At 37.4% G+C, this 26,513-nt stretch overlaps 1 protein-coding gene across 1 annotated transcript in view; it reads right to left on the reverse strand.

Annotated features, from left to right (window-relative positions):
• Nucleotides 1-396: 396 nt before the first annotated feature.
• The window catches only part of ZNF804A (zinc finger protein 804A), a 347,298-nt gene continuing 321,181 nt past the window's right edge, over nucleotides 397-26,513 (reverse strand). The window contains exons 3-4 of the mRNA XM_051849369.2: nucleotides 7,529-7,659; nucleotides 397-4,282 (exon numbers count right to left, since the gene is read on the reverse strand). Coding sequence (XP_051705329.2) covers nucleotides 1,045-4,282; nucleotides 7,529-7,659 — 3,369 coding nt within the window. The 3' untranslated portion in view covers nucleotides 397-1,044. The remainder of the gene's footprint in view (nucleotides 4,283-7,528; nucleotides 7,660-26,513) is intronic.

Consider the following 26,513-nt stretch of genomic DNA (forward strand, 5'->3'; position numbering starts at 1 on the left):
ATTCAGATACAGAATGTGTTTATGCTATTCAACACATGTCACTTAATGGATGGTGATTAATAAGCTTATGCCTTATATTGTATCAACACTTATAATTGTATATTTTCTAAAGTTGAAATATATATTTAAATTAGAAAATTTTAACATTTAAAAATGTTGTAAGCACTTACAGTGACTGTTTGCAATTTTTTGTCTACTAATACTAATTTAGAGTTACTCCAGAAACACTACATACTTGGCATATTTTTGAGATATTATCTCTCCACACTTAACATTACTTGAGTGTGAATGTGAACTTCCATGGCTTACTGTCTAATAAGAGGATCAGAAATATGTAAACTCTGAATATAAACAATATTAGAATAAACAGAAAAGCAAGTAGAGCCTTTGTTACACTTTGTTATACTTTTTCTGAAAGATAACATTATCTAAATATTGATAGAGTTCCAAAGATATTGTTGTGCCTTAGAGGTTCCAAAATGCCACTGGACAGAAAAAAAACAATATATATAAGATACCTACCATTACTACACATTCCTAAAACTGCGAAAACCACCTAGAAACGGAAGTTTGATTTACTTAAATAGTTAACAAAAATTTATTGCAAGAGATATATTTCACTGAATTTACAGTTTCAAGGACCAAGGTACAAAACATAGTGCATCAGCTTTGTCTAAACAGTAAATTGGTGCAAATACACAAAGATTAAAAAAAAACAAAGAGCATACTTTACAACATAAATTACAGTACTATAAATATATTTTATGTACATTATACATATTCTTAAGACATCATTTTAATATACAGCATATATTGTATTGATTTTTAAACTATTCAGTGCTTTACTTTAATATTATATATATATCAGAAACTTAAGAAATTATTTGCATCATTACACTTACAGTAAATGATTTCAAATCAATGAAGCCATACATTGGCCATTTTGTTTCAACCAGTTGAACAGCCAATTATCCATTTATATGAACATTTATGCTATAGTAACAGTTTTCACATGGGTGTTTTCTTTCTATTTTATGGATATGACTAGAAGAGGGGTTGCAGAGGAATGACAGTAGGGTGTGGGGAAAGCAGTGAAGGGAAGAGAGCATGGGGTAGAGGTGGGAAGGCCAGATGGCTCGGATGAAGAACAGAAGCTGGGATGATTGGCATCTGAGGAGGAGCAACAAAAGTCGGCTGAGTACCAGGACAAAGCCTGTGTCCTACTGGTCCTACTGAGATCTGAGGTAATGATGTTCTGGGGAGAGCTGGGACTTGGGAAAGAAACTGTTGGTGTGGCTGAAGCACTTTGAAGGTCCCCGCAGCTGCGGCTGCGGCTGCGGCTGCAGCTGCTGCAGCATGCTGCTGCAAAACAGTGTGATGGATCGTGGTTACGGAGGTAGAACATAGGGGCTGCTGCAAAGGCAAAGGCTGCAGAGGTGCGCCAGGGGGTGGGCGGGCAGCTGGAGGAAAGGTAAGCTTGACCTTGTTGGTCAACACGTTCGGCTGTATAATGTGCTGGTAGACCTCACATGGTAGACTTTTGAATTTGTCATGGTTTTCTATTGGGATCAACAGTGCTTGTTCTGGTAAAGCTATCGGAGTCCAGATTTGCTCAGTTGTTACAAAGGTATGACCGCTGACATGTGCTTCTTTGAATGGTAATGGTGGTTGTGTGTTAAGGATTCCTGAATTATAATGAAGCCACTCAGGGGATGCCTCATTCCCCTTTCCTTGTGGAAGGGCCTCAGCCAGTTCATAACGGCAAAGGTATGACTTAGACTGCGACTGTCTAAAGTTCTTTTCAATATTAGGCACCTTGAAAGGAATTTGCTTCTCATTAATATTTACAGTCTCACTTTCTTCTTTGTGACCAAGCAAGGTATTGTCGAATGCTTCTTTTGTTGGGGCACTAGAGACATAGATAGATGCAGTGGGGTCCTTAGTAACATCTGACAAACCACCTGTTGTGGTCTCCATTACCGAGTGCTCAGCAACACCACTGGTTTCAGGATGAAGGCCACTGCTAGTGTGCAAAGCTAGTTGGTTAGTTACTTGGTTCGTTTGTTCTGAGTTCCTTTCAGTATGTGCATCTTCTTGTGGTTTTATTTCTTTTTCCATGTCTTCACTTGCTACCCCATCCAGGTGACATAGTGAAGAATTTTCTTTCATGAGAAAGTCTGTATTTTCTTTGATTTCCAAAGTTTCAAATCCAGTGTGGACTTTGCTTCTTTTTCTCCTCCGTTTCTTCTTAGGCTTACAGGAAGTAACTGAAGAACTTGGGGGCCTCAGAAATTCTTCTGGCAAACAACTTTGTTGATTTAAACTTTCATCTGAGGAATAAGAATATGAATGTTGCCTACGTTTTCGATAGACTCTTTCTGATTCATTCGTGACAGAATTGTAACCTCTTTTAACAGCCTGATTCGGACTCGTGCCTTTCATGTCATTTTGAAGAACCAAACATTGCTCATCCTGTCTATAGTTTGACCTTTTAGCTTTCCAACAACAATAAGTTCTGGAATATGTTAAATTTTGTTTCCCAGGATGTATTATTTTTGGATTCGATTGTCCATTTGGAACTATTGTGTTCTTTTTGCAGTGTTTCCTGGAGCTGATAGATTCATCATCATTGGATTCACTGTTCCATATTTTAGACATTTCTTCATTTTCATTTAAGTATACGGATGCTGATACAGGCCTTTTGTCAGGTAACTGATGTGAATCAAGTAATTGCTCTGCAGCTAAATTGTGTTTTTCTGAAATTGGTTCCAGTGGATTTTTCCTAGTTGTATCACTACAACTATTCTCTGTTTCCATTTTGTGGTGAGTCCCTGTTTCACTGATTTTCCCTCTGTGATGATGTTGACATAATTTTCTTCTCTTTTTCTTTCTTCTGCTTTTATGGAACCAGTGTTGATTATCTTTCAACTTTATTTTATTGCATTTCTTATCTAGATTGTCATGTTTCATTGGATTTTTAGTATAATGATACTTTCCTGTTTTCCTTACCCTACAGGAAATATTTTTATATTTCTGACCCATATTCTCGTTTTTTCCAGATTCACAACTAGTAGAGAGAATATCATCAGCCAAAAGAGGAGTGACTTGGGTGCACTCATTTCTGCTACCTCTAATTTCACAATCAGTGACTTCTACAGTAGAAAGGTTCTTGTAATCTGAAATTGATGTCTTACAGACATCTTCTCCCTTCTCCTCAGAATCAGGATGATTTAAGGGCATCTTATTTTTATATATATTATTATTTAGTCTAGTGGACTTGAAGTCAAAACAGAGAGGGTTACAGCTATAGGAAATTGATGGTTCTGTAGTTGTGTAGACCAGCATTTCTGATGGCCACTGAAGAATGGTCGATCCATGTTTGTTAAGTACAGGTACAAACGGATCACATTGTCTTTTTTGGAAATCTGTTTTTTTATGTACATTTGGGTTATCCTCTTTAGTATTTGAAGAGGTCAGTGTCTCAGGACCATTTTTATTTTCAACCTCATTTGTAGATACATCATTATCCTTAATGTTTTCCTCTGTGGGAGGTTGCACAGCCATACAATCATTAGACAGATCGAGAGTTGTGGATTTGTGTCCTAAAGACTCAGAATTAATACAATTCACAGGTTTGTCTTCTTTCATAAAAACAACGTCTTCCAATGGTATTTGATCTGCTAATGGGACTAACTTTTGGCAATTATCTGCATCCGAAGATAAAGGGAGCTGAAGTTGGCAAAATGAAGGTAATAGGAGTGAATCTTTTTCACTCGTGATCTCTCTCATTTCTGGAGTTTGAGCAGTTTCTTTGTCAATACACATTGCCTCCATTGGAAGGAAGGCATCAGCTTTCTCCTCAGAACTCAAAAGCACATCAGCTGGTGAAGACAGGTGAAGGTGACAAGCGCCAGGGAGGAACCTACTTTTTCTGCTAAGTTCCTTTTCCACAGAGGCATCATCATTGTATTCGGAGAATGCTGCAGCTGAGGACTCCAGCTTCAAGGATGCTTTCTTTGGAAATGCAAAAGAAAAGCCAATTTTGTGTCTGTGAATTCCCTGGGCCTGATCCCTGACTTGGTTATTTTTTTCTGTATAATTATTTGTGTTTTCTGGGTCTGCAGCAACAACGTCTTTCGTATTCTCTTCACTATGAATGAAAGCGTATTTGGAATCTTGCTGGTTATTTACTGAATCCACAACAACACTTGGAGAAATTTCATTACAGTTTTCTCTCACAGTAACAGTTGTTGATTTGAACATGGGGCCACTTCCAGGAGCACTACATAAAGAAAAAAGTATATGTTGAATTGGACACTCATCTGGAAAAATATTCACAGACATACATATATTTAAATATTTTTCAAATTTTTAAATCTTTGTAAAGGATTTACTTCCATATGGTACAACTGCCTTCCATGGTGCACAATGTGATTTAGGTTTTGCATTTTGTTTAGGATAACTTGGAGAGGTCTTGAAATTTCTGTGCTCTCAGTGCTTCCCCGGGCAAGATTTTCTACTCCCATGGCCTCAAGTGATATCTTGAAGTGTTGTAAAATACTCTAAAGCAAAATTACTTTTAATTTACAAATAACTAGAATCATTGATAATTTTAGAAAATATGAAGGAAGTTAAAAAAAAAAAAACAATGCTTCACCAATGGTTTCTGAAAGGCTGGGAATTCAGTTCAACAAATCATATTGATCGACATTCATTGAACATCTCCCACAGCCTAAGTGGCATGCTGTAATGCAAATATAGCTAAGAGATAGGACTAGCAAGAAGTATTTTGGACATGCTAGTCTCAATATTTAAAATTTCCCTGTGGTTATAAATTACATTAAAATATACAATAAGTGGGGCTGGCACCGTGGCTCACTTGGTTAATCCTCTGCCTGTGGTGCCAGCATCCCATATGGGCACCGGGTTCTAGTCCCGGTTGCTCCTCTTCCAGTCCAGCTCTCTGCTGTGGCCCGGGAAAGCAGTGGAGGATGGCCCAAGTGTTTGGGCCCTGCACCCACATGGGAGACCAGGAAGAAACACCTGGCTCCTGGCTTTGGATCAGTGCAGCGCAGCCGTAGTGGCCATTTGTGGGGTGAACCAATGGAAGGAAGACCATTCTCTCTTTGTCTCTCTCCCTCACTGTCTACAACTCTACCTGTCAAATAAATAAAAAAAAATACATATACAATAAGTGCAAGATAAAAGACTACTTAAGATGTGAATTCCCTTTGTTTGGCATTACTCTATACTATAGTGAATTCTGATTAACGAACACTTAACTGTAAGAATCTCTATGAGTCTTATTCTTACACTAACAGAAACATCCTATGCAGAATTTTCCATTCTATAGTAAAATTCAGATTTTATAAGTAATAAATGACCCAAAAATTTTAGTGGGAAATTTTCTTTATTACTTAATCACTAAGCCATTGCCTTGTATACTCCAAAGAAACACTATTACTTTCAGTTCACACATCATTAGAAGCATGTGATTAATGGGAACATTGTGTGTGTGTGTGTGTGTGCATGTTCTGAAATATAAACTCTCTAGTGAAAATAAAATTTAGGTTGGAAAAATTACCTTTTTGTATATAACTTATTATTAACTCTACTTCTCTTAACATATATTAGAAATTATATTTGTAAATATTACTTATGGAGCATTACATTAGATCAGTTCCAAGATTCTCTAAAGTATATACTTGTACTTGTATGATTTTCATTTATTACAATACAAAGTTGAGACCAAAGTTCTTGAGCCTTCAACTACTGCCTCCCAGGGTGTGCATTAGCAGGTTGCTGGAATAGGAAGCAGAACCATGACTTGAATCCAGACACTTCAATATGGGATGTGGGCAACACAAGTGGTGTCTTAACCAACCACTCTGGATGTCTATCCCCCAAATTTGTTTTTAGTAATTCCATATAAAGGAACTAAAATGCATTTTGAATTTCATTTTACTTTTTCCACATTTGGGGTTCATAATATTATTTTGATGTACCAATGCATCCCGTAATGCTATTCAGTATAAAATAGATCTGATCTTATTAGACATAGCAAAGTCTTTATTATTGAGGGGAAAAAAGGACACTTTAAAAACTGCAGGCATTTAGCATAGTGCTTGAGCTGCTGCTTGGGGCATCTACATCCCATATCAGAGTACCTGAGTTTGAAGCCTGGAGTCTGATCCCAGTTTGTTTCTAATGTGCATCCTGGGAGGAAGCAGATGCTAGCTCAAGGACATGAGTCCCTCCCACCCACTTGGGAGACACAGATTGAGTTTCCAGATCCTGTTTGGCCTGGCTCAGCTCTGGCATCACAAGTATTTAGGGAGTGCAGCGGCAGAAGGGAAATATTTGTTAGTCTGTGTGTCTGTCTGTATGCCTTTCAAATAAAATACATTAACAAATGTTAAAGTTTTAAAATACTACTACCCTGGTTCGAAATAAATGCTCTGATTTTTTTTTTTTTTTTTTTGGACAGGCAGAGTTAGATAGTGAGAGAGAGAGAAAGAGAGGAGAAAGGCCTTCCTTTTTCCGTTGGTTCACCCTCCAAATGGCCACCCCGGCCAGCGTGTTGCGTCGATCCACAGCCAGGAGCCAGGTGCTTCCTCCTGGTCTCCCATGCGGGTGCAGGGCCCAAGCACTTAGGCCATCCTCCACTGCCTTCCCGGGCCACAGCAGAGAGCTGGACTGGAAGAGGAGCAACTGGGACAGAATCAGGCACCCAACCGGGACTAGAACCCGGGGTGCTGGCGCCACAGGTGGAGGATTAGCCAAGTGAACCGCGGCGCCAGCCAAAATGGTCTCATTTATTACATTGCTTACAGTTAACAGCTCTTCTCTGTAGAAAGCAGGTCATAATTTGAGAGTTGTAAAATTTCAATAGTCCAGTTTATCATTTATTTACAGAGGAATTAATTTTGCTTGTGTTATGAAATGCACACGCCTTCCTAGCATTTTTTTTAATCTTAAAGTTGTTATCAAATGAAAGTTATCCAAATAAAAATAGGGGAAGCTGAGTGTGGCCCATTAACGATGATATATATATTAATATGAGATGTTACTTGGGGAAATTAGATAACAAATACACAGGAACTTGTTGTATTACTACCTTACAATTTTTGTTTTATAAATACAAAGTTAATAAAAATGTTTAGATATCAAAAAATAAAATTCCACTTAAAACTTATTTGCAAAAAAAGATTATAAGATATTATCATGCTTTTTTTCTTTGTTAAATGTTTAAAATTTTACCAAGAAATGGAATAGAGTTCAATTACGATAGCTTGAATTGCAGCATAAATGTGAAATTTATTTTCTTACAAGCTAAAATTATAGTCATAATGGCTTTTTATTGAAATGTGCGTTAAACAGGTGTCTGCATAAAATTCACATTTAAATTACTGTTTACAGCCTACAGAAGTCCATGATTATTCTGGATACAGAAATAAATAATTTGTGCCCTTATTTCTAACTTCTCACTCTTTGGGTTTAAGAAAAGTACATTTTAGTGCACACTCACCATGCTGTTTCCTTCCTTAGCTCAGCCAGCTTGTGCAGGCGTTGCAGGGCCTTTTCCTGTTTTCTTTCATCTTTCCTGGACTTAGATGCTACATTTCGAGCAAACTCCCTTTGTTTCAGTTCTTTGAGCCTCTATCAAAAGATATGGAAATGATTAATAGTATTTGACTCTACTGTAATCCTAAACTTCTACTGTTGTTTTTTTTCTTTTTTTTAACTTTTATTTAATGAATATAAATTTCCAAAGTACAGCTTATGGATTACAATAACGTCCCTCCCACCCGCGACCCTCCCCTTTCCCACTCCCTCTCCCCTTCCATTCACATCAAGATTCATTTTCAATTCTCTTTATATACAGAAGATCAGCTTAGCATACATTAAGTAAAGATTTCAACAGTTTGCTCCCACACAGAAACATAAAGTGAAAAATACTGTATGAGTACTAGTTATAGCATTAAATCTCAATGTACAGCACACTAAGGACAAAGATCCTACATGAAGAGTAAGTGCACAGTGACTCCTGTTGTTGACTTAACAAATTGACACTCTTGCTTTTGGCCTCAGTAATCACCCTAGGCTCTTGTCATGAGCTGCCAAGGCTATGGAAGCCCCCTGAGTTCACCAATGCTGCTGTTGTTCTTGGAATTTTCCAATGCATTATCCTTGATCTTATCAAAGCAAAACACAACATCATGAACATTTACTTCTGAGGAAAGTATCTGCTTCCACTTTGGCTCTTGAAAATGCCAATGCACATGTAACATTACAGTAAAAATACATTGATACCTTAGTTAAATAAAAATTGAAAATTTTTCTTTCTTCTCATTGATTTTTGTCTTCTATGTTTCTCTGCCTAATTCATATGAAATGTGACAGTCTTATAAACCCGTAACTTTCAAATTCAATTCACTTGTGTAATTCACATATAAATATTTCATATATATATATATGTGTGTGTGTCTATGTAATATACATATATATATACACATTTATACATATATGAGATTATCTTTATTCATTTATCCATCAATGAACATCTAGTTAGATTTTGCATCTTGGCTATTGTGAATACTTTGCTGCCATAAGCATATGTGTGCAGATACCTCTTTGATATAATGATGTAATTTCCTTTGGAGATATGTGTGGTTGTGATATTATTGGATCATATAATAGTTTTATTTTCAGTTTCTTTGAGGAATCTCTATATTGTTTTCCATAATGGCTATACTAATTTACATCCCCACCAACAGTGTAGACATGGTTGTAACCAGTTCCTAAATGTAAATTTAGAGAACTGTATATATTTAGTATTTAAATGTCTCAATATTATAGAGGTTATCCAAAAGCACTAAGCTACATTTAAGTATTCCTACCAATCTCCATCATATATGAACACACACTTGTCTTATCTTAGTGATATATTTCCTGATATCATATCAAGGTAAGAAAACTTACCTAGTATAAGTAATCTTTAAAAAGTTCATGGGAAACGAGTATCATGAAAACACAGAGTGTGGATTTAAATTTTTTTCTGCACCAAAATAAACATTTTTCAATTCCATTTTCCCTGAACTTTTGAAGTGGTCTCATATTTCGGTGATAATGAACTGCAGAGCTTATAGCCCTACCCAAATAATTCAGAAGTCTTATGGCTAGATTCTTCCCCAGCTTAATACCTCTCATATTTTTCTGCAGCAAAAGTAAAGTTTCCATGTCACATTTTATATCTAGTGCAGCAATGTTTAAAGGTGAATAATAGCAATCAAATTAATTCTTCAGACACTGTCAAATGGAAAAAATAAACTTAAATTTCACACAAATAAACACAATAATACTGGTGAGACTTGTGGAAATATCAATGATATTTCAAAACCTTCCACAACAATTTATTAAAAATCACTCAAAAGAAATGCTTAGTGATCAATGTCAAGATGGAATGACAGAAAGGTAAGACTAGAAAAATTAGAAAACAATTGAAAGGAATGGTTGGGGATGTGTGGTCTAACTATTCTATTCAAAATGAATTATAATGGTCAATTTTTTATAATTCAACACATGTTTTGGAGACATGTAAAGAGCTGATAGCAAAGCAGAGAGAATCAATATTCTTTGATTATGATAACTTCCCAGAGGGCCTACTCTACTTTCTTACGGATTTACTGTTAGTTCTATGCCAAATCAAAATGTAACAAGGGTAACACAGATATAGTCAACAATTATCCATCAGTACTCAGATATGTTCTCAGGAATCCCATGAAGTTACAAGTATCAATGATCTTGATCTCAGGTTCATGGCAAAAATTTAATCAGGGTGAGAAGGTAGAGCAGAAAAAGGAAGAGAGAGAGGGAATGAATATAGAATTGGATTTACAACATACATAAAAATCGATTGTGTATCAGCTCACACATAACACACACAAATACACATACACACACACACACACTTTGTTTAATCACATCCAAATGATAGGTTTCTTCAAGTGGAATTGCTGGAATAAAAGATACATATGTGCTCTTTTTGAGACTTTGATGTTTTCCTAACATATAATGATAACTACACACTTTTGCACTCCTCTCAACATTATATGAGCTTATATAGCATATCCAATCTTTAGTAATATCACTCTAAATTTTTATTGAGAGTTAATAAGTGATATATCTTTGACATTTTCTTATAATTCATTTACTAGGATGGATGAATTATTGTAATATTTAAAAATATTTTATTAACATGCAACATGCATACATTTTTACCAGGCACTGTACACTATTTCAAGCATGTATACAATGCAAACTTATCAAACCAGGCAACTAGCTTTTCCACTTCTTTATCTTTTTTTTTTTTTTTCATTTTCAAGTCTCTTTATATACAGAAGATCAGCTTAGCATACATTAAGTAAAGATTTCAACAGTTTGCTCCCACACAGAAACATAAAGTGAAAAATACTGTTTCAGTACTCGTTATAGCATTAAATCTCAATGGACAGCACACTAAGGACAAAGATCCTACATGAGGAGTAAGTGCACAGTGACTCCTGTTGTTGACTTAACAAATTGACACTCTTGCTTTTGGCCTCAGTAATCACCCTAGGCTCTTGTCATGAGCTGCCAAGGCTATGGAAGCCCCCTGAGTTCACCGACTCTGATCATATTTAGACAAGGCCATGGTCAAAGTAGAAGTTCTCTCCTCCCTTCAGAGAAAGGTACCTCCTTCTTTGATGACCCATTCTTTCCACTGGGATCTCACTCGCAGAGATCTTTCATTTAGGTTTTTTTTTTTTTTCCCCTAGAGTGTCTTGGCTTTCCATGCCTGAAATACTCTCATGGGCTTTTCAGCCAGATCCGCATGCCTTAAGGGCTGATTATGAGGCCAGAGTGCTGTTTAGGACATCTACCATTCTATGGGTCTGCTGTGTATCTCACTTCCCATGTTGGATCATTCTCTCCCTTTTTTATTCTATCAGCTAGTATTTGCAGACACTATTCTTGTTTATGTGATCCCTTTGGTTCTTAGTCCTATCATTATGATCAATTGTGAACAGAAATTGATCACTGGGACTAGTGAGTGTTTTCCAAATTCCTCCATCTTGTTGCAAATGACTGGGTTTCTTTGTTTTTGACTGTTGTATAGTATTCTATAGAGTACATGTCCCATAATTTCTTTATCCAGTCTACTGTTGTTGGGCATTTGGGTTGGTTCCAGGTCTTAGCTATTGTGAATTGAGCTGCAATCAACATCAAGGTGCAGACAGCTTGTTTGTTTGCCAATTTCATTTCCTTTGGGTAAATTCCAAGGAGTGGGATGGCTGGGTTGAATGGTAGTGTTATCTTCAGGTTTCTGAGGAATCTCCAGACAAACTTTCATAGTGGCTTAACCAGTTTGCATTCCCACCAACAGGGGGTTAGTGTCCCTTTTTCCCCACATCCTCTCCAGCATCTGTTGTTGGTAGATTTCTGAATGTGAGCCATTCTAACCAGGGTGAGGTGAAACCTCATTGTGGTTTTGATTTGCATTTCCCTGATTGCTAGTGACCTTGAACATTTTTTCATGTGCCTGTTGGCCATTTGGATTTCTTCTTTTGAAAAATGTCTATTGAGGTCATTGGCACATCTCTTAAGTGGGTTGTTTGTTTTGTTGTTGTGGAGTTTCTTTATCTCTTTTTAGATTCTGGTTATCAACCCTTTATCTGTTGCATAGTTTGCAAATATTTTTTCCCATTCTGCCGGTTGCCTCTTCACTCTCCTGACTGTTTCTTTTGCAGTACAGAAACTTCTCAATTGGATGCAATCCCAATAGTTGATTTTGGCTTTGACTGCCTGTGCTTCTGGGGTGTTTTCCAAGAAGTCATTGCCGATATCTATATCTTGCAGGGTTTTTCCAATGCTCTCTAATAATTTGATGGTGTCAGATTTAAGTCTTTAATCCATGTTGAGTGAATTTTTGTGTAAGGTGAAAGGTAGGGGTCTTGCTTCATGATTCTACACGTGGAAATCTAGTTTTCCCAGCACCATTTATTGAATAGACTGTCCTTACTCCAGGGATTGGTTTTGGATCCTTGATCAAATATGAGTTGGCTGTAGATGTTTGGATTGATTTCTGGTGTTTCAATTCTGTTCCATTGGTCTATCCATCTGTTTCTGTACCAGTACCATGCTGTTTTGATTACAACTGCCCTGTAGTATGTTTTGAAAACAGGTATTGTGATGCCTCCAGCTTTGTTTTTGTTGTACAAGATTACTTTAGCTATTCGAGGTCTCCTGTGTCTCCATATGAATTTCAGCACCATTTTTTCCAGATCTGAGAAGAAGGTCTTTGGTATCTTGATTGGTATTGCATTGAATCTATAAATTGCTTTTGGGAGAATAGACATTTTGATGATATTGATTCTTCCAATCCATGAGCATGGAAGATTTTTCAATTTCTTGGTATCCTCTTCCATTTCTTTCTTTAAGGTTTTTTAATTTTCATTGTAGATACCTTGAACGTCCTTGGTTAAGTTTATTCCAAGGTATTTGATTGTTTTTGTAGTTATTGTGAATGGGATTGATCTGAGAAGTTCTTCCTCAGCCATGGCATTGCCTGTGTATACAAAGGCTATTGATTTTTGTGCATTGATTTTATACCCTGCTGCTTTGCCAAAATCTTCTATGAGTTCCAATAATCTCTTAGTGGAGCTCTTTGGGTCCCCTAAATAAAGAATCATATCATCTGCAAAGAGGGATAGTTTGAGTTCTTCCTTCCCAATTTGTATCCCTTTCATTTCTTTTTCTTGCCTAATAGCTCTGGATAAAACTTCCAGAACTATATTGAATAGAAGTGGTGAGAGTGGGCATCCCTGTCTGGTACCAGAGCTTCATGGAAATGCTTCCAACTTTTGTCCATTCAATAGGATGTTGGCCGTGGTTTTTTCATAAATTGCTTTGATTGCATTGAGGAATGTTCCTTCTATACCCAGTTTGCTTAGAGTTTTCATTATGAAAGGGTGTTGTGTTTCATCAAATGCTTTCTCTGCATCTTGAAATAATCATATAATTTTTCTTCTGCAGTCTGTTAATATGGTGTATCACATTGATTGATTTGCGAACATTGAACCATCCCTGCATACCAGGGATAAATCCCACTTGGTCTGGGTGGATGATCTTTCTGATGTGTTGTTGCAATCTACTGGTCAGAATTTTATTGAAGATTTTTGCGTCTATGTCATCAGGGAAATTGTTCTGTAATTTTATTTCAATGCTGCATTTTTTCAGTCTTAGGGATTAAGGTGATGCTGGCTTCATAGAAAGAATTTGGCAGGTTTCCCTCTTTTAGATTGTTCTAAATAGTTTGAGAAGAATTGTAGTTAGTTCTTCTTTAAATGTCTGGTAGAATTCAGCAGTGATTCCATCCGGTCCTGGGCTTTGCTTTGTTGGGAGGGCCTTTATTACTGATTGAATGTATGACTCGGTTATGGGTCTGTTTATGTTTTCATGTCTTCCTGGTTCAATTTAGGTAGGTTGCATTTGTCCAGGAATCTATCCATTTCTGATAGGTTTCCCTGTTTGCTGGCATACAGGTCCTTGTAGTAATTTCTGATGATTCTTTTTATTTCTGTGGTATCTGTTGTTATGCTTCCTTTTTCATCTCTGATTTTATTGATTTGAGTCTTTTCTCTTCTTTTTTTTAGTTAGTTGGGCCAATGGGGTGTCAATTTTGTTTATTTTTTCAAAAAACCAGCTCTTCATTTGGCTGATCTCCATTTCAAATCTAGCTCTCTGCTATGGCCTGGGAAAGCAGTAGAGGAAGGCCCAAGTCCTTGGGCCCCTGAATCTACATGGGAGACCCAGAAGAAGATCCTGGCTTCTGGCTTCAGATCAATGCAGCTCCAGCCATTGCAGCCATCTCTCTCTCTCTCTCTCTCTCTCTCTCTCTCTCACTCTCTCTCTCTCTCTCTCTGCCTCTGTTTCTCTGTAATTCTGCATTTCAAATAAATAAATAAATATTTTTTAAAAGATACAATATTCCTTGAGTGTGGGCACTTGTATTCTACTATTTGCTTAGTCTTATTTATCAACTCAAGTTCCATCTGGAAAAAGGGAGAGGGTAATAAGCAAACCCAATGAGTAAGCTAAAATTTCAGCAGTTTTCAAATGCAAGAGATTTAGGAAATAACCACTCTGAAAATACATAAAACTTAAAACAAAGCCACACTGATTTAGTGGCCTTCAATACAGCACAGTTGATGGGTACCTTTGTGACAAGGTTTGGGGGAGGGGGTACCTCTGAAGTTTTTTCCATTGTAGTTGAGAGTTACAATATAGCATAATAGATACTGAGTTCTGTGGACAAAGTAAAATTAAGCAGAGAGGGTCATAGTTATGTGGCAAGGGAGGGATAGCATTTCATATACCATAATTAGGGAAAGTATATTAATTTTCTATATCTGTATAACAAATCACCAGCATTTAACATCACACCACACATTTATTATCTGTTCATATTCATGCATCAGTATGCCTGTCCTTTGTTCAGTCAGGTGTCTATTAGGCTCTATTCCCTGTGAACGTTTATGTGGGGAAAGAATTCCCTCTAAACTCCCTAAGGCTGTCGGCATAATTCTTCTCCTTGTGGTTTTGGGACTAAGAGCCCATGTTTTCTACAGACTGCCATCTAAGGCCACTCTCAGTAACCAGCAGTTTAGTGTCTTAGGACCCTTTCAGAAACTGTCTTCCAATATGACAGCTTCTTCAAAGGCAGCAAGAAAGAATCTCTCCACTCTTGTGAGATTAATTCTTATTTAGCATAAAGTATATAAAGGAGTGGTGTCTCATCACTTTTCATATTAATCAATTAGAAAAAAGTCCACAGGTTGCACACACACTCAAGGGAAGGGGTTTACATGAGTATATAAAGGTATGACATATTGAGAATCACTTAGAGTATGCTCACCATGTAAGATGACACTTGAGCAAAGACCTGCTGTTGAGGAATAAGCTAGAAAGCTATCTCAGGCAAACAATAATCCAGGAAGACCTGCCAGAATAAAACTAATAATTAATAGTAGTCTTCTCCCCTGTGATCTCTGTTCCTAGACACACAGTAATGCTGATTTCTTCAGCTGAGAGTTTATAAAGGATGGAGAAAAGAAGAGTTATCTAAACCATGACAGTGGGCAAGTGGCAATTGATGGAGAAAGAGGAAATTTGGCTTATTTTTCAATGGTTCTGCAAGAGATGCAGACAACTATAGTACCACAGCCTCTTTCTTGAACAGAGACAAAGCTAAATCCCCACAACGTTAAAACTTCAAGCAGTAAACTGGATTGCTCTCTTTTCTTGGAATAAGAAATAGCCAGACAACTACATTATTTTCTGGAAAAAAGTTTAGTGTGTTTTTGGATGTATGCAAGATAATTGTATCATGTTAGCTAGAGTGTAGCCTGATTATTAAATTTATGCATTAGTTGTGGTTTAAGGAGATATGTAGTGGTGCCAAGTTAACAAGAAAATCTGTGTCAATTTAGCTAGTACATGGTATCCATATACTTGGTCAAATATAAATTTAGATTTCACTGTGAAGGTGTTTTTTAAATTCCAATAGTGTATATTACCCTCCATAATATGAATGAGCCTCATTCAGTTAAATGAAAGGCTTAAGAAAAAAGGCTTGGTTCCCAAAGGAAGGAATTATACCTTCAGACAAGCTTAGACTTGGAACTAAAACATCAATTAAACCTTGCGATTCCATCCTGGAGGCTGCCCTTCAGGTTTTAGATCTACCAATGCCTACAATTGCATATACCAATTTCTCTCTCTCCCTCTCTCTTTCTCTCTCTCTCTCTCTCTCTCTCTCACACACACACACACACACACACACACATGTCCTACTGGGCTACTGAATGCTGATTAATACAGATTTTCACCAGAAGTGATCTATTGTGATTTGAGGTGAACACTCTAAGCTGCTTTCACATTATCAGTTACAACCTTCTATTTCATTAACAGTTTCACTTTCTGGATGACAGAAAGGTCCTCAACCAAAGCAAAAAAAAATGCTAGCCTCATGGTAAATAAAATAGGTTATGTCACATAGTCCTCCAAAATTGAATTATAAGTATATGTTTCTGATGAGGATAACCCTAAAGCAAAGTCTCATTAAAGAAAAATTTTCTATTTTCTATCAAGAGATTTTCTTCCCATCTATATGTAATTGTGAGTCTTAGATGGGCAGTAACCATTTTCCCATTTTGAAACTATCAATTTGGCAAAGTCCTAGATGTTGGACACTAGAGCAGAAACACAAAATGATGACCAGCTCCCAACAAACAGCATCTTCCAATTAGCAGCATCAAACTGGTACTGACTGATACCTAGAATTTTGAATAAAAAAGTCAAGTTGTAGCGTTTTTTTAATTTATAGTTGAATGTAGTATTAACACATTTTGACTTATTAGATGTGTCTTCAAATTTTTAGACCTCTGTTTTCTCAAATGATATCTCAGATTTCTCCCTGTTTTTACTTTTTTAGATCTAATTCTAATGTTACTGCTTAAGATGGAGTCTGTTGATATTGGAAAAAATATATATTCAGAACAATAGGTATTATCTTGTTAATTATTTTCACTACCACAAGTAAATCCATTACTATCTTTTTCCAGGAATTCTGCTACTAATCATACTTTAAATATAGTAAATATATTACCAATTGTTACTGTTTCCACAGGCTTAAAACTTCCTTTGAATTTCAAAGAGTTGTTGCTGTCAAGAACTATTTTCAATGGCTTTTGAAAAACTCATGTATGCTTTTTACCTTATAGAGAAGTAATATTCTCAAAGAATTACAACTCAATCACTATCTCTATTTCCAGATTCAATTTAGCTCTCTTGAAACACACTATGCACTGGGTTCTATTGGAATGTTAGCAAATACATTTCTTCAGAAAAGGTTAAGATAGTCTAGTGGATGGTATCACAGTTTAATGTGTAATTTCCTTCTAGTCATTATTTAATCAATGGCATTATGCTGAGTGATTCTGTGGAACACTCCATTTCAAATTTCTTTTTCCATTACTATCATGAATGTGTATCATTTGGACTTTTCTCATGGCAGCTTTAAAAGCATCTAATCTCTTAATGGCATATCAGATCTGAACAATATCTTTCCCCAAGGCCTCTCATTCTTTATATTCCATTAACTCAAGTTTCTCTTTGTGGACAAAAAACTCATTCTAGTTCTAATATAAAAGTCTTTGCAATCAGTATGTGTTATGTCTAAAACTGATTTTCCAACCATTCAGTTCATTTTCTTAAGTGCTGGATCAGAAGTGTCTCATGCATTGTAAGTGCTCATGAATGCTTGTCAAATTGAATTGGCACAGGATGGTAGTGATTAACTTCCTTAGAAAATAGGAGGCTTTGAAAATTTGCTAACAAAAATCTGGATAAGATCTTTCGTAGCACAGTGAGAGTCATGGAAACTCAATATAAGAGATACTGACACTATTATTTGAAAAACACAGACAACTTGAATGGGAAGAAATTAAAGAATAGTCAAGACTTGTAGCTCAAATTCATTAGGATATACTATGGGACTAAAATTGATGCAAAAATTTAGAATATTCTTAATTTACAACGTTATTTTAATATATATACATATATTAACTATGAGAGAGAGAGAAAAATCTTTTGAAGGCTCACTCCCCATATGACCTTAATGTCTGGGGATGGACCAGGGTGAAGATAAGAGCAAACTCAATCCAGGTCTCTCATGTAGGCAACAGAAACTCAGATGCTTGAATCATCATCTGCTGCTTTCTAAGGGTATACATCAGCAGGAAGCTGGAATGGAGTTTGTGGTCAGGACTTGGCCCCAGGCACTCCTAAATATGGTACAGGAATTCCAACTGGAATCATAACTGCTATGCCAACTGCTGTAAAACAGTGTAGCCACAATGGAAAATATTTGTTCAGATTCATAAAAATTAAGCATATAATCACCATATATGACCTAATAATTACATTTCAAGGTATTTGTTCCAATTGTTTGGAAGCAGGCATTCAAAGAAACATTTGATCATGGTAGCATTATCTGAAATAGCCAAAAGATGAAAACAACTCAAATGCTCATAAAAAATAAAATTACAAGACAATACATATATTGGACCAAAACACAGCCATAAAACAGAACATACAACATGAATGTACCTCACGAATATTATTCTATACTCACAGGGGTGGGGAATGTATAGCCCCTGAGCTATATAAGGCCTATGAAATCATTTGCTCTGGCCCTGTTAAAGTAACTGTAGGTAGAACTCAAAGTTTAAGAATCTGTAGCAGGTTAATTTTTAAGTTGATAATTTTGGATGTCATGTGAATGATGCTGTAAATATCCAAATGATCTTCGGCCAATAAAAGTTACCCCATTCTTTTAGGAAAGAAGCTAGACACAGAAAGTCACATATTGTAAGATCCAATTTAGATGAAATATCCTGGATAGCTAAAGCTACAGGGACAGAAAATTAATAATTATCTGAGGCCATGAGTAGAGGAAAAGGGGAGCAGTGGCTGTTTAAAGGGAATCTGGAGGGCCCAGCACTGTGGCACAGCAGGTTAAACCACCATCTGTAGTATCCTACATGGTCACAGGTTGAAGTCCCGCATGCTCCACGTCCAATCTAGCTACCTGCTGATGCACCTGGGAAAGCAAAGAAAGACGGCCCAAGTACTTGGGTCCCTGCACCCATGCAGGTGACCCAGATGAAGCTCCAGGCTCCTGGCTTTGGCCTGGCCTAGTCCATGTCATTGTGGTCATTTGGGGGATAAACCATAGGATGAGGCATCTCTCTCTAGCTATCTCTCTTTCTTTATAACTCTGCCTTTCAAATAAATAAATAAATCTTTTTTTAAAAGGGCATTTAGTTTATTTTGGGGTCATGAAAATCTTTTAGAACTAGATAAAGTACTTATGTAATATTGTGAGTGTACTATATACCACTGAATTGTATCTTCAGGGATCATTTTATATGTTCTTGAGTATTTGCAGATAGTCTATCGATACTTTAAAGCATGTTGTATCTATTACAAACTCATTGAAAAATAAAACAGGAATATATTTTAGAATGTAATAAACATAAATTAGAATATTATATATGATAGAACTTGATTATTGCTGAAGAATGTCGACTACTTAAATCACTTTTGAATATATAATCATTATCTGAAAACTTAGTAATGGTGGAAGTTTCATTTCTCAGCTTCAAAAAAAACAAACCTAATGAACTAACATTGCGAGAAAACCCTGTATCAGTCCACTATAGGAATAGTGCTAGGACTAAGTTAGGATTCAACTAAAATTAATTAGTGGTAGATTAATAAGAAACCCAGGACTTAACATTTTTTATTGTTTTATTGGCATTTATGCATGGTTCAAAGATTTGAACTCCTGCTTGGCTAATAAAGTCTTCTCTCATGTACTCAAACAAGTAGATTGTGCAGCCAGAAAATTGTGCCATGGAAAGTCTAATGCTATAGCCAACTCTTGTGAAAGTAAAAGTGTATTCGGCCTCCAACGTAATGCCATTTTCAAGTAATTTAATAAACTGTGTAATTAGTAATAATATCTCCAAATTATGTTATTAGACAATAGTTGACAATATAGGACTTGATTCTAACAAACCTTTGTTCAAAACTTCATTCTACAAAACTGCAGGGGCTGGCGCTGTGGTGTAGTGGGTAAAGCTGCAGCCTGCAGTGCTGGCATGTCTTATGGGCGCTGGTTCGAGTCCCAGTTGCTCCACTTCCAATCTAGCTCTCTGCAACAGCCTAGGAAAGCAGTAGAAGATGGCTCAAGTTCTTGGGCCCCTGAATCTGTCTGGGAAACCTAGAGGAGGCTCCTGGCTCCTGGCTTCAAATTGTCACAGCTCCAGCTGTTGTGGACATCTGGGAGTGAACCAGTGGATGGAAGACCTCTCTCTCTCTCTCTACCTCTGCCTTTCTGTAACTCTGTCTTTAATATAAATAAATACGTCTTAAAAAAAAAACTGGAACCATTTAACATATTCTTTCACCATAATATGCAGAAATAATTAATCCACTTGATTCAGCTGAGGTGGAATAAACTACTCATTTTGTTGATTTTTCCTTTTTGATTGTCATTTATTTGAATATATTTTCTCAGTGTTCGATAATTTTTAAAAATTATGTATTTATTTTGAGGAAGAGCAAGAAAGAGAGAGAGAGCAGGAAGAATTTCCATCCACTGGTTCACTTCCCCACATGGGTGCAATAGCCAAGTCTGGGCAGAACAAAGCTAGCAGCCAGGAATGCCATCAGGTTCTCTCATATGGAAGGCAAGGACCCAGATACTTGGGCAATTTTCTGCTGCTTTCCCTGGTGCTTTAGCTTCTCTTAATTCCTAAATATTTTGTCTTTAGGATAGTATTGTAAATGAATGTGTTATTCAAATTCCTTTTGGAATTGTTTGTTGTTAATATCTAGAAATGCAAATTATATTTGTATGTGATTTTGTACCCTTCAAATATACTGTGTTAATTTTTGTAGTTCTCATTTTTTTCTGGAGTATTTATGATTTCCTACTTATAAGAACATACAGAAATAATTTAATGCCTACTTTTATATTTAGGTGTCACTTATTTTTTTTTGTTGTTGTTGCTTAATTGTTCTGGCTAGTATTTCCAGTATGATGTTGAATTGAAGTGGTGAAAGTAAGTATCCTTCTCGTGTTACACTCCTCAAGGAAAAATTTTCAAATTTTCTCCATCATGTCTGAAGTTAGCTGTAGACTTGGAATATATGACTTGTATGGTGTTACAGGAAGGTCCTTCTACATGTAATATTTTAGAGGTTTTGATCATGAAAAGTTGCTGGATTTTGTGAAAAAAAATTTTTACACCTATTGTTAGGATCATGTGATTTTTTAACAATTTTTTTTTAATATTGATTTTATTTATTTGAAAGAGTTACAGAGAGAGGTAGAGACAGAGAGAGGTCTTCCATCCGATGGTTCACTCCCCAGATGGCTGCAACAGCTGGAGCTGCGCCAATCCAAAGCCAGGAGCCAGGAGCTTCTTCCGGGTCTCCCACGTGAGTTCAGGGGCTCAAGAACTTGGGCCATCTTCCACTGCATTCCCAGGCCACAGCATAAAGCTGAATTGGAAGTGGAGCAGCTAGGACTCAAACCAGTGCCCAGGTGGCATGCTGGCACTTCATACAGGGCTTTAACCCATTGAGCCACAGTGCGGGCACCACCTTCATTCTTTTTTTTTTTTTTTTTTTTTTTTTTTTTGACAGGCAGAGTGGACAGTGAGAGAGAGACAGAGAGAAAGGTTTTCCTTTTCGGTGGGTTCACCCCCAATAGCCGCTGCGGCCGGTGCGCTGCGGCCGGCGCACCACAGAGATTCGAAGCCAGGAGCTAGGTGCTTCTCCTGGCCTCCCATGTGGGTGCAGGACCCAAGGACTTGGGCCATAATCCACTGCACTCCCGGGCCACAGCAGAGAGCTGGACTGGAAGAAGGGCAACCGGGACAGAATCTGGCGCCCGGACTGTGACTAGAACTCGGTGTGCCGGCGTCACAGGCAGAGGATTAGCCTATTAAGCCACAGCGCCGTGCTCCCATTCATTCTTCTATTGTATAGTGTATCACCTAGATTGATTTGTGTACATCAAGCCATCTTCTCGTTCCATGAATAAATTCCACTTAGTCTTGGTAAATGATAGCTCTAATATGTTGTTGAATTTGGATTGCAAGTGGTTTTTTTTTTTTTTGTGTGTGTGTGTGTGTGTGTGATTTTTCACTTCTGCTCATCAGGGATATTGGTCTTCAGTTTTCTTGTGGTGTCTTTGTTACTACGGTGAGGTTGGCCTTGTAAAATGAATTCAGAAGTGCTTTCTACACTTCAGTTTTGTGGAAGAGTTTAAGAAGTACTGGTATTTCATTTTTGTGTTTGAAGTTATTTGATCTTGGACTTTCCTTGTTAGAGAAGCTTGATTATCACTCAATCTCAGTATTTCATTTGATCTAGTGAGGATTTCCATATAACCCTAATTAAGTCTTGATAGGTTCTTTGTCTCTAGGAATTTATTCATTCTTTCTAGTTTGACCAATATGCTTGCACATATTTATTCATAAGTCTCATATAATCTTTTGAATTACTGGGACATCAGTTGCAATGTCCCCTAAAACATTTCCACATAGTAAAGGAGATGATCAATAAAATTAAAAGGCAACTCAGAAATAGATAATATTTGTAGGCCATATTATCTGATAAGTAGTTAGTATCCAAAATATATAAAGAAATTCTGTAACTTAATAGCAAGAATAACAATAAACACTACTAATAATTGAGATAACCCAAACATGAAATAGGTGAAATAATTGAACAGACCTCACTCCAAAAAGACACAGAAATGGCCATCAGGTTTATCATAAGGTGCTTGATATTACCAATCATCAAGGAAATGCATATCAAAACCTCAGAGAGTTATTACCTTGTGTCTGTCATGAAAAGTATTATTGGAAACATGCCAGTGAAGGATAAAGAGAAAAGGCTTGATTCTTTTAGTATTTACATGATGCAATCAACATGGACATTACGCAAAAAGTATAAGTACAATCATCATATGCCTACTAATCTACTTCTGAGTATATGAGGAAATGAAATCAGGATCTTAAAAAAATTTGCACTCTAATAATCACTTCAGCACCATTTGAAATTAGTGTTCACAAGCAAATTAACGGGTAAATAAGTAAAAATAAATAATGAAATATATATATATATATATATATATATCTCCTTAAAAAGGAAGGGAACAACATGGATGGATCTGGAAGGCCTATGCCCAGTTAAATAATCCAGATCATAAGGACAAACATTACATTGTAAAAGTTTCATGCAGATTCTTATGTAGTCAAACTTACAGAAGCAGGGAGTGGAATGGCAATTGCCAGAGGCTGGGAGTGGTGGTAGGATTGGGTAGAGGTGTACAAGGAAGAGAAGGCTAACATTAATCAAAAGAAACAGAATTTAAGTTGTGCAAGGTGAATAAGTGTAAGTCGACCTGAACCTGAACCTGAGACCAGAATGGCATGTATTTCAAATACATCCTGGACATAAATATTAACAGGACACTTTACTCTGATAATACTGAAAGTGAAGGAGGGAAATTCTGGTCCTTCCAATGCAAAAGCTGAAGACAAGCCTTATTTTGTTTGATTTGATTACGTGTTGGCTGCTCTTTTGAAAAAATAATGTTGTCTGAGTGACACATAAAAATGGTACATATATATGAGACAGCATGTCAGGTTTCAAAACATGCACATATTTGTATGAGGTTAATAGGTTAAGCATATATATCCCCTAAATATTTATCATTTTATGCTAAAAACAATTATATCTCTTCTTCCCTCTAGAAGATTATCTATTTACTTATTTATTTGAAAGGCAGAATGGCAAGTAGGGGGAGATGCATAGGCAGAGGTAGAGATACGAGAGAGACCATGCACCTGCTGATTTACTCCCTAAATGGCCACAATGGCTGGGGCTGGTCCAGGCCAAAGCCTACAGACTGGGTTTATTTGAGTTTCCCACATGGGTGACAGTGTTGCAACACTGGGGACATCTTCCATTGCTTTCTCAGGAACTTGAGCATGGAGCTGGATCAGAAGTAGTGAACCTGGGATTCAAACTGGCATTCTGATAGGGGATACGGGCCTTGCAAACTTCAGTTTACCCCTCTAAGCCAGAATTATGGCTCCCAAATCCTATAATGATAATAAAAATATAATAAAATATGCTTTCGGTCAGCCTGAAATAAAGTGGCCCCTAAGGCAGCCCAAATATCCTTGTAACAGTGTCTTCAAGAGAACAAGCTTGACTGCCATTCCATCATCAAGTTTACAGTAATCACTGAGTAAAACAGGAAGAAAAGAAGATAACACCACAAGTACATGTATATTATGGTTGTCAAGGTAACAGGCATCACAATAATAGGCTGTGAAGAATCTCTATGACATCCGTGTGGCAAAGGTCTACACTGATTAGGCCTGATCGTGAGAAGATAAATATTTGACTGGTTCCTGACTGATTCCTGGGATCTTGCCAACAAAACTGGGATCATGTCCTCTGAGTCCAGCTGGATAATTGTATATATATTTTTTTCAAGATAAAACAAAGTAAAAATATACTTTTAAGGCACTAGTTGGCAAAATTTGTCACTTGCATTCCAGCACTGTCTTTATTTTAAAAGGATTTATTTATTCGAAAAGTAGAATGAGAGAGAGAGAAAAAAAATCTATCTGCTGGTTAATTTCCTCAAGTTTGCACAACATCCAGGGCTTCACCAGGTCTGGGGCAGGAGCCAGGGGTTCAATCTAGACCTGCCATATGGCTGTCAGGAACCTAAGTACTTAAACCATCATCTAGAGCTACCTCCCCAGGTGCATCAGCAGAAAGTCAGATTGGAAGCAAAAGCAGGACTTGACCCAGGCACCTCAATACTGGAGGTGGTGACTCAACCTGCTCCACCCCATTTCCTGCCCCACTGGCACTGTCTTTAGTTGCACTCTTGGTGAAAAGTTATGCAAATATGTGTATTCTTAGGAAAATTTAAATATATATATATAAATATATATGATTTGAAATTTAAAAAGTGCATATATATGAGAGAACTTGAAAAAGTTTATGGAAATGAAATCAATAGATAAGCTGATTGAGGTACAAGAAATTGAAATCTATGCAAAGATTTTTCATGATACACATTTTCTGTGAACATTTCTTCTTTTAAAGATTTATTTATTTGTTTTGAAAGTTAGAGTTACAGACAGTGCGAGGGACAGAATCTTCCTTCTGCTGGCTCAATCCCCAGCTGGCTGCAATGACCAAGGCTGAGCAAAGAGCTTCATACAGATCTCCCATATGAGTGGCAGGGCTTGGGCAATATTCTCTTACTTTTTGCAGGGATGTGGATTGGAAGTGGAGCAGCTAGGACATAAACAAATGCCAATATAGGATGCTACTTTGCAGACAACATCTTTACTTACTACACCACAACATCGGCCCCTCTTGTGAATTTTCTTTTTTTCATTCTTTAAAAAATTTTCTTTAAATCATATGTTTCATGTGTTTCATATACACAGATTTAGGAACACAGTGATACTTTCCCTACACCCTCCTTCCCACTGACGCTCCAATCCTTCCTCCTTCTCCCTCTCCCATTCCCATTTTTAATTTTTACAAAAATCTATTTTCAATTTGCTTAATGATTGTACAGTTAACCCTACACTAAGAAAAAGAGTTCTTGAAGACCACAAAAATACATGGATTTCAAAAAATTTTCACCAAAAGAATTCATCTTTAATTCCATTTTCACTCTCTTTGAAATATACTTTGTATATATGAATAAGTGTATTTGAAAATATGGTATTATTATGTAGTGATTTCCAAGACCAAGTTTTACAACTCTTTTTTTTTTTTTTTTAATTTTTGACAGGCAGAGTGGACAGTGAGAGAGAGAGAGAGAGACAGAGAGAAAGGTCTTCCTTTTGCCGTTGGTTCACCCTCCATTGGCCGCCGCAGCCAGGAGCCAGGTGCTTCTCCTGGTCTCCCATGTGGGTGCAGGGCCCAAGCACTTGGGCCATCCTCCACTGCACTCCCAGGCCATAGCAGAGAGCTGGACTGGAAGAGGGGCAACCGGGACAGAATCCGGCGCCCCGACCGGGACTAGAACCTGATGTGCCGGCGCCGCAAGGCGGATGATTAGCCTATTGAGCCATGGCGCCGGCCATGTTTTACAACTCTTAAAACATAGAAAGGAGAAGAAAAGAGGAAGAGGGAGAAAATCCACTACGTACTTAACTATTCATGCCTCTGAGTAGTATTGCAGAGTTTATAATATTTTGAACATACATATTCATTGACAGTTTAATTACAAAATTCTTTCATGTCAGAGAAACCTATTGATGGCCTTAGGATTTATTACCCAAAAGGGTGAATATGAAAATTAACCATTCAGATTTCCAGCTAAGCAAATTTAATTTACCTGTGGCTTCAACTCCTTGCCCTGTGGAATTATGCCATGTTTATGCTGAGGTAATGCTTCCATCAGCTTTTCTGAGTCAGTGATTAGGCACAGCATCAGGACAAGACCTTTGAGTCTTGAAGAGTCCTACAAGACCTCTGCATCTTGGAACCGGTGCCACGGCTCACTAGGCTAATCCTCTGCCTAGTGGCGCCGGCACACCGGGTTCTAGTCCCGGTCGGGGCGCCAGATTCTGTCCCGGTTGTCCCTCTTCCAGGCCAGCTCTCTGCTGTGGCCAGGGAGTGCAGTGGAGGATGGCCCAGGTGCTTGGGCCCTGCACCCCATGGGAGACCAGGAAAAGCACCTGGCTCCTGGCTCCTGCCATAGGATCAGCGCGGTGCGCCAGCCGCAGCGCGCCGGCCGCGGCGGCCATTGGAGGGTGAACCAACGGCAAAGGAAGGCCTTTCTC

The sequence above is a fragment of the Oryctolagus cuniculus genome, chromosome 3 (genome assembly GCF_964237555.1).
Source record: "Oryctolagus cuniculus chromosome 3, mOryCun1.1, whole genome shotgun sequence".
Lineage (NCBI taxonomy): Eukaryota > Metazoa > Chordata > Mammalia > Lagomorpha > Leporidae > Oryctolagus > Oryctolagus cuniculus.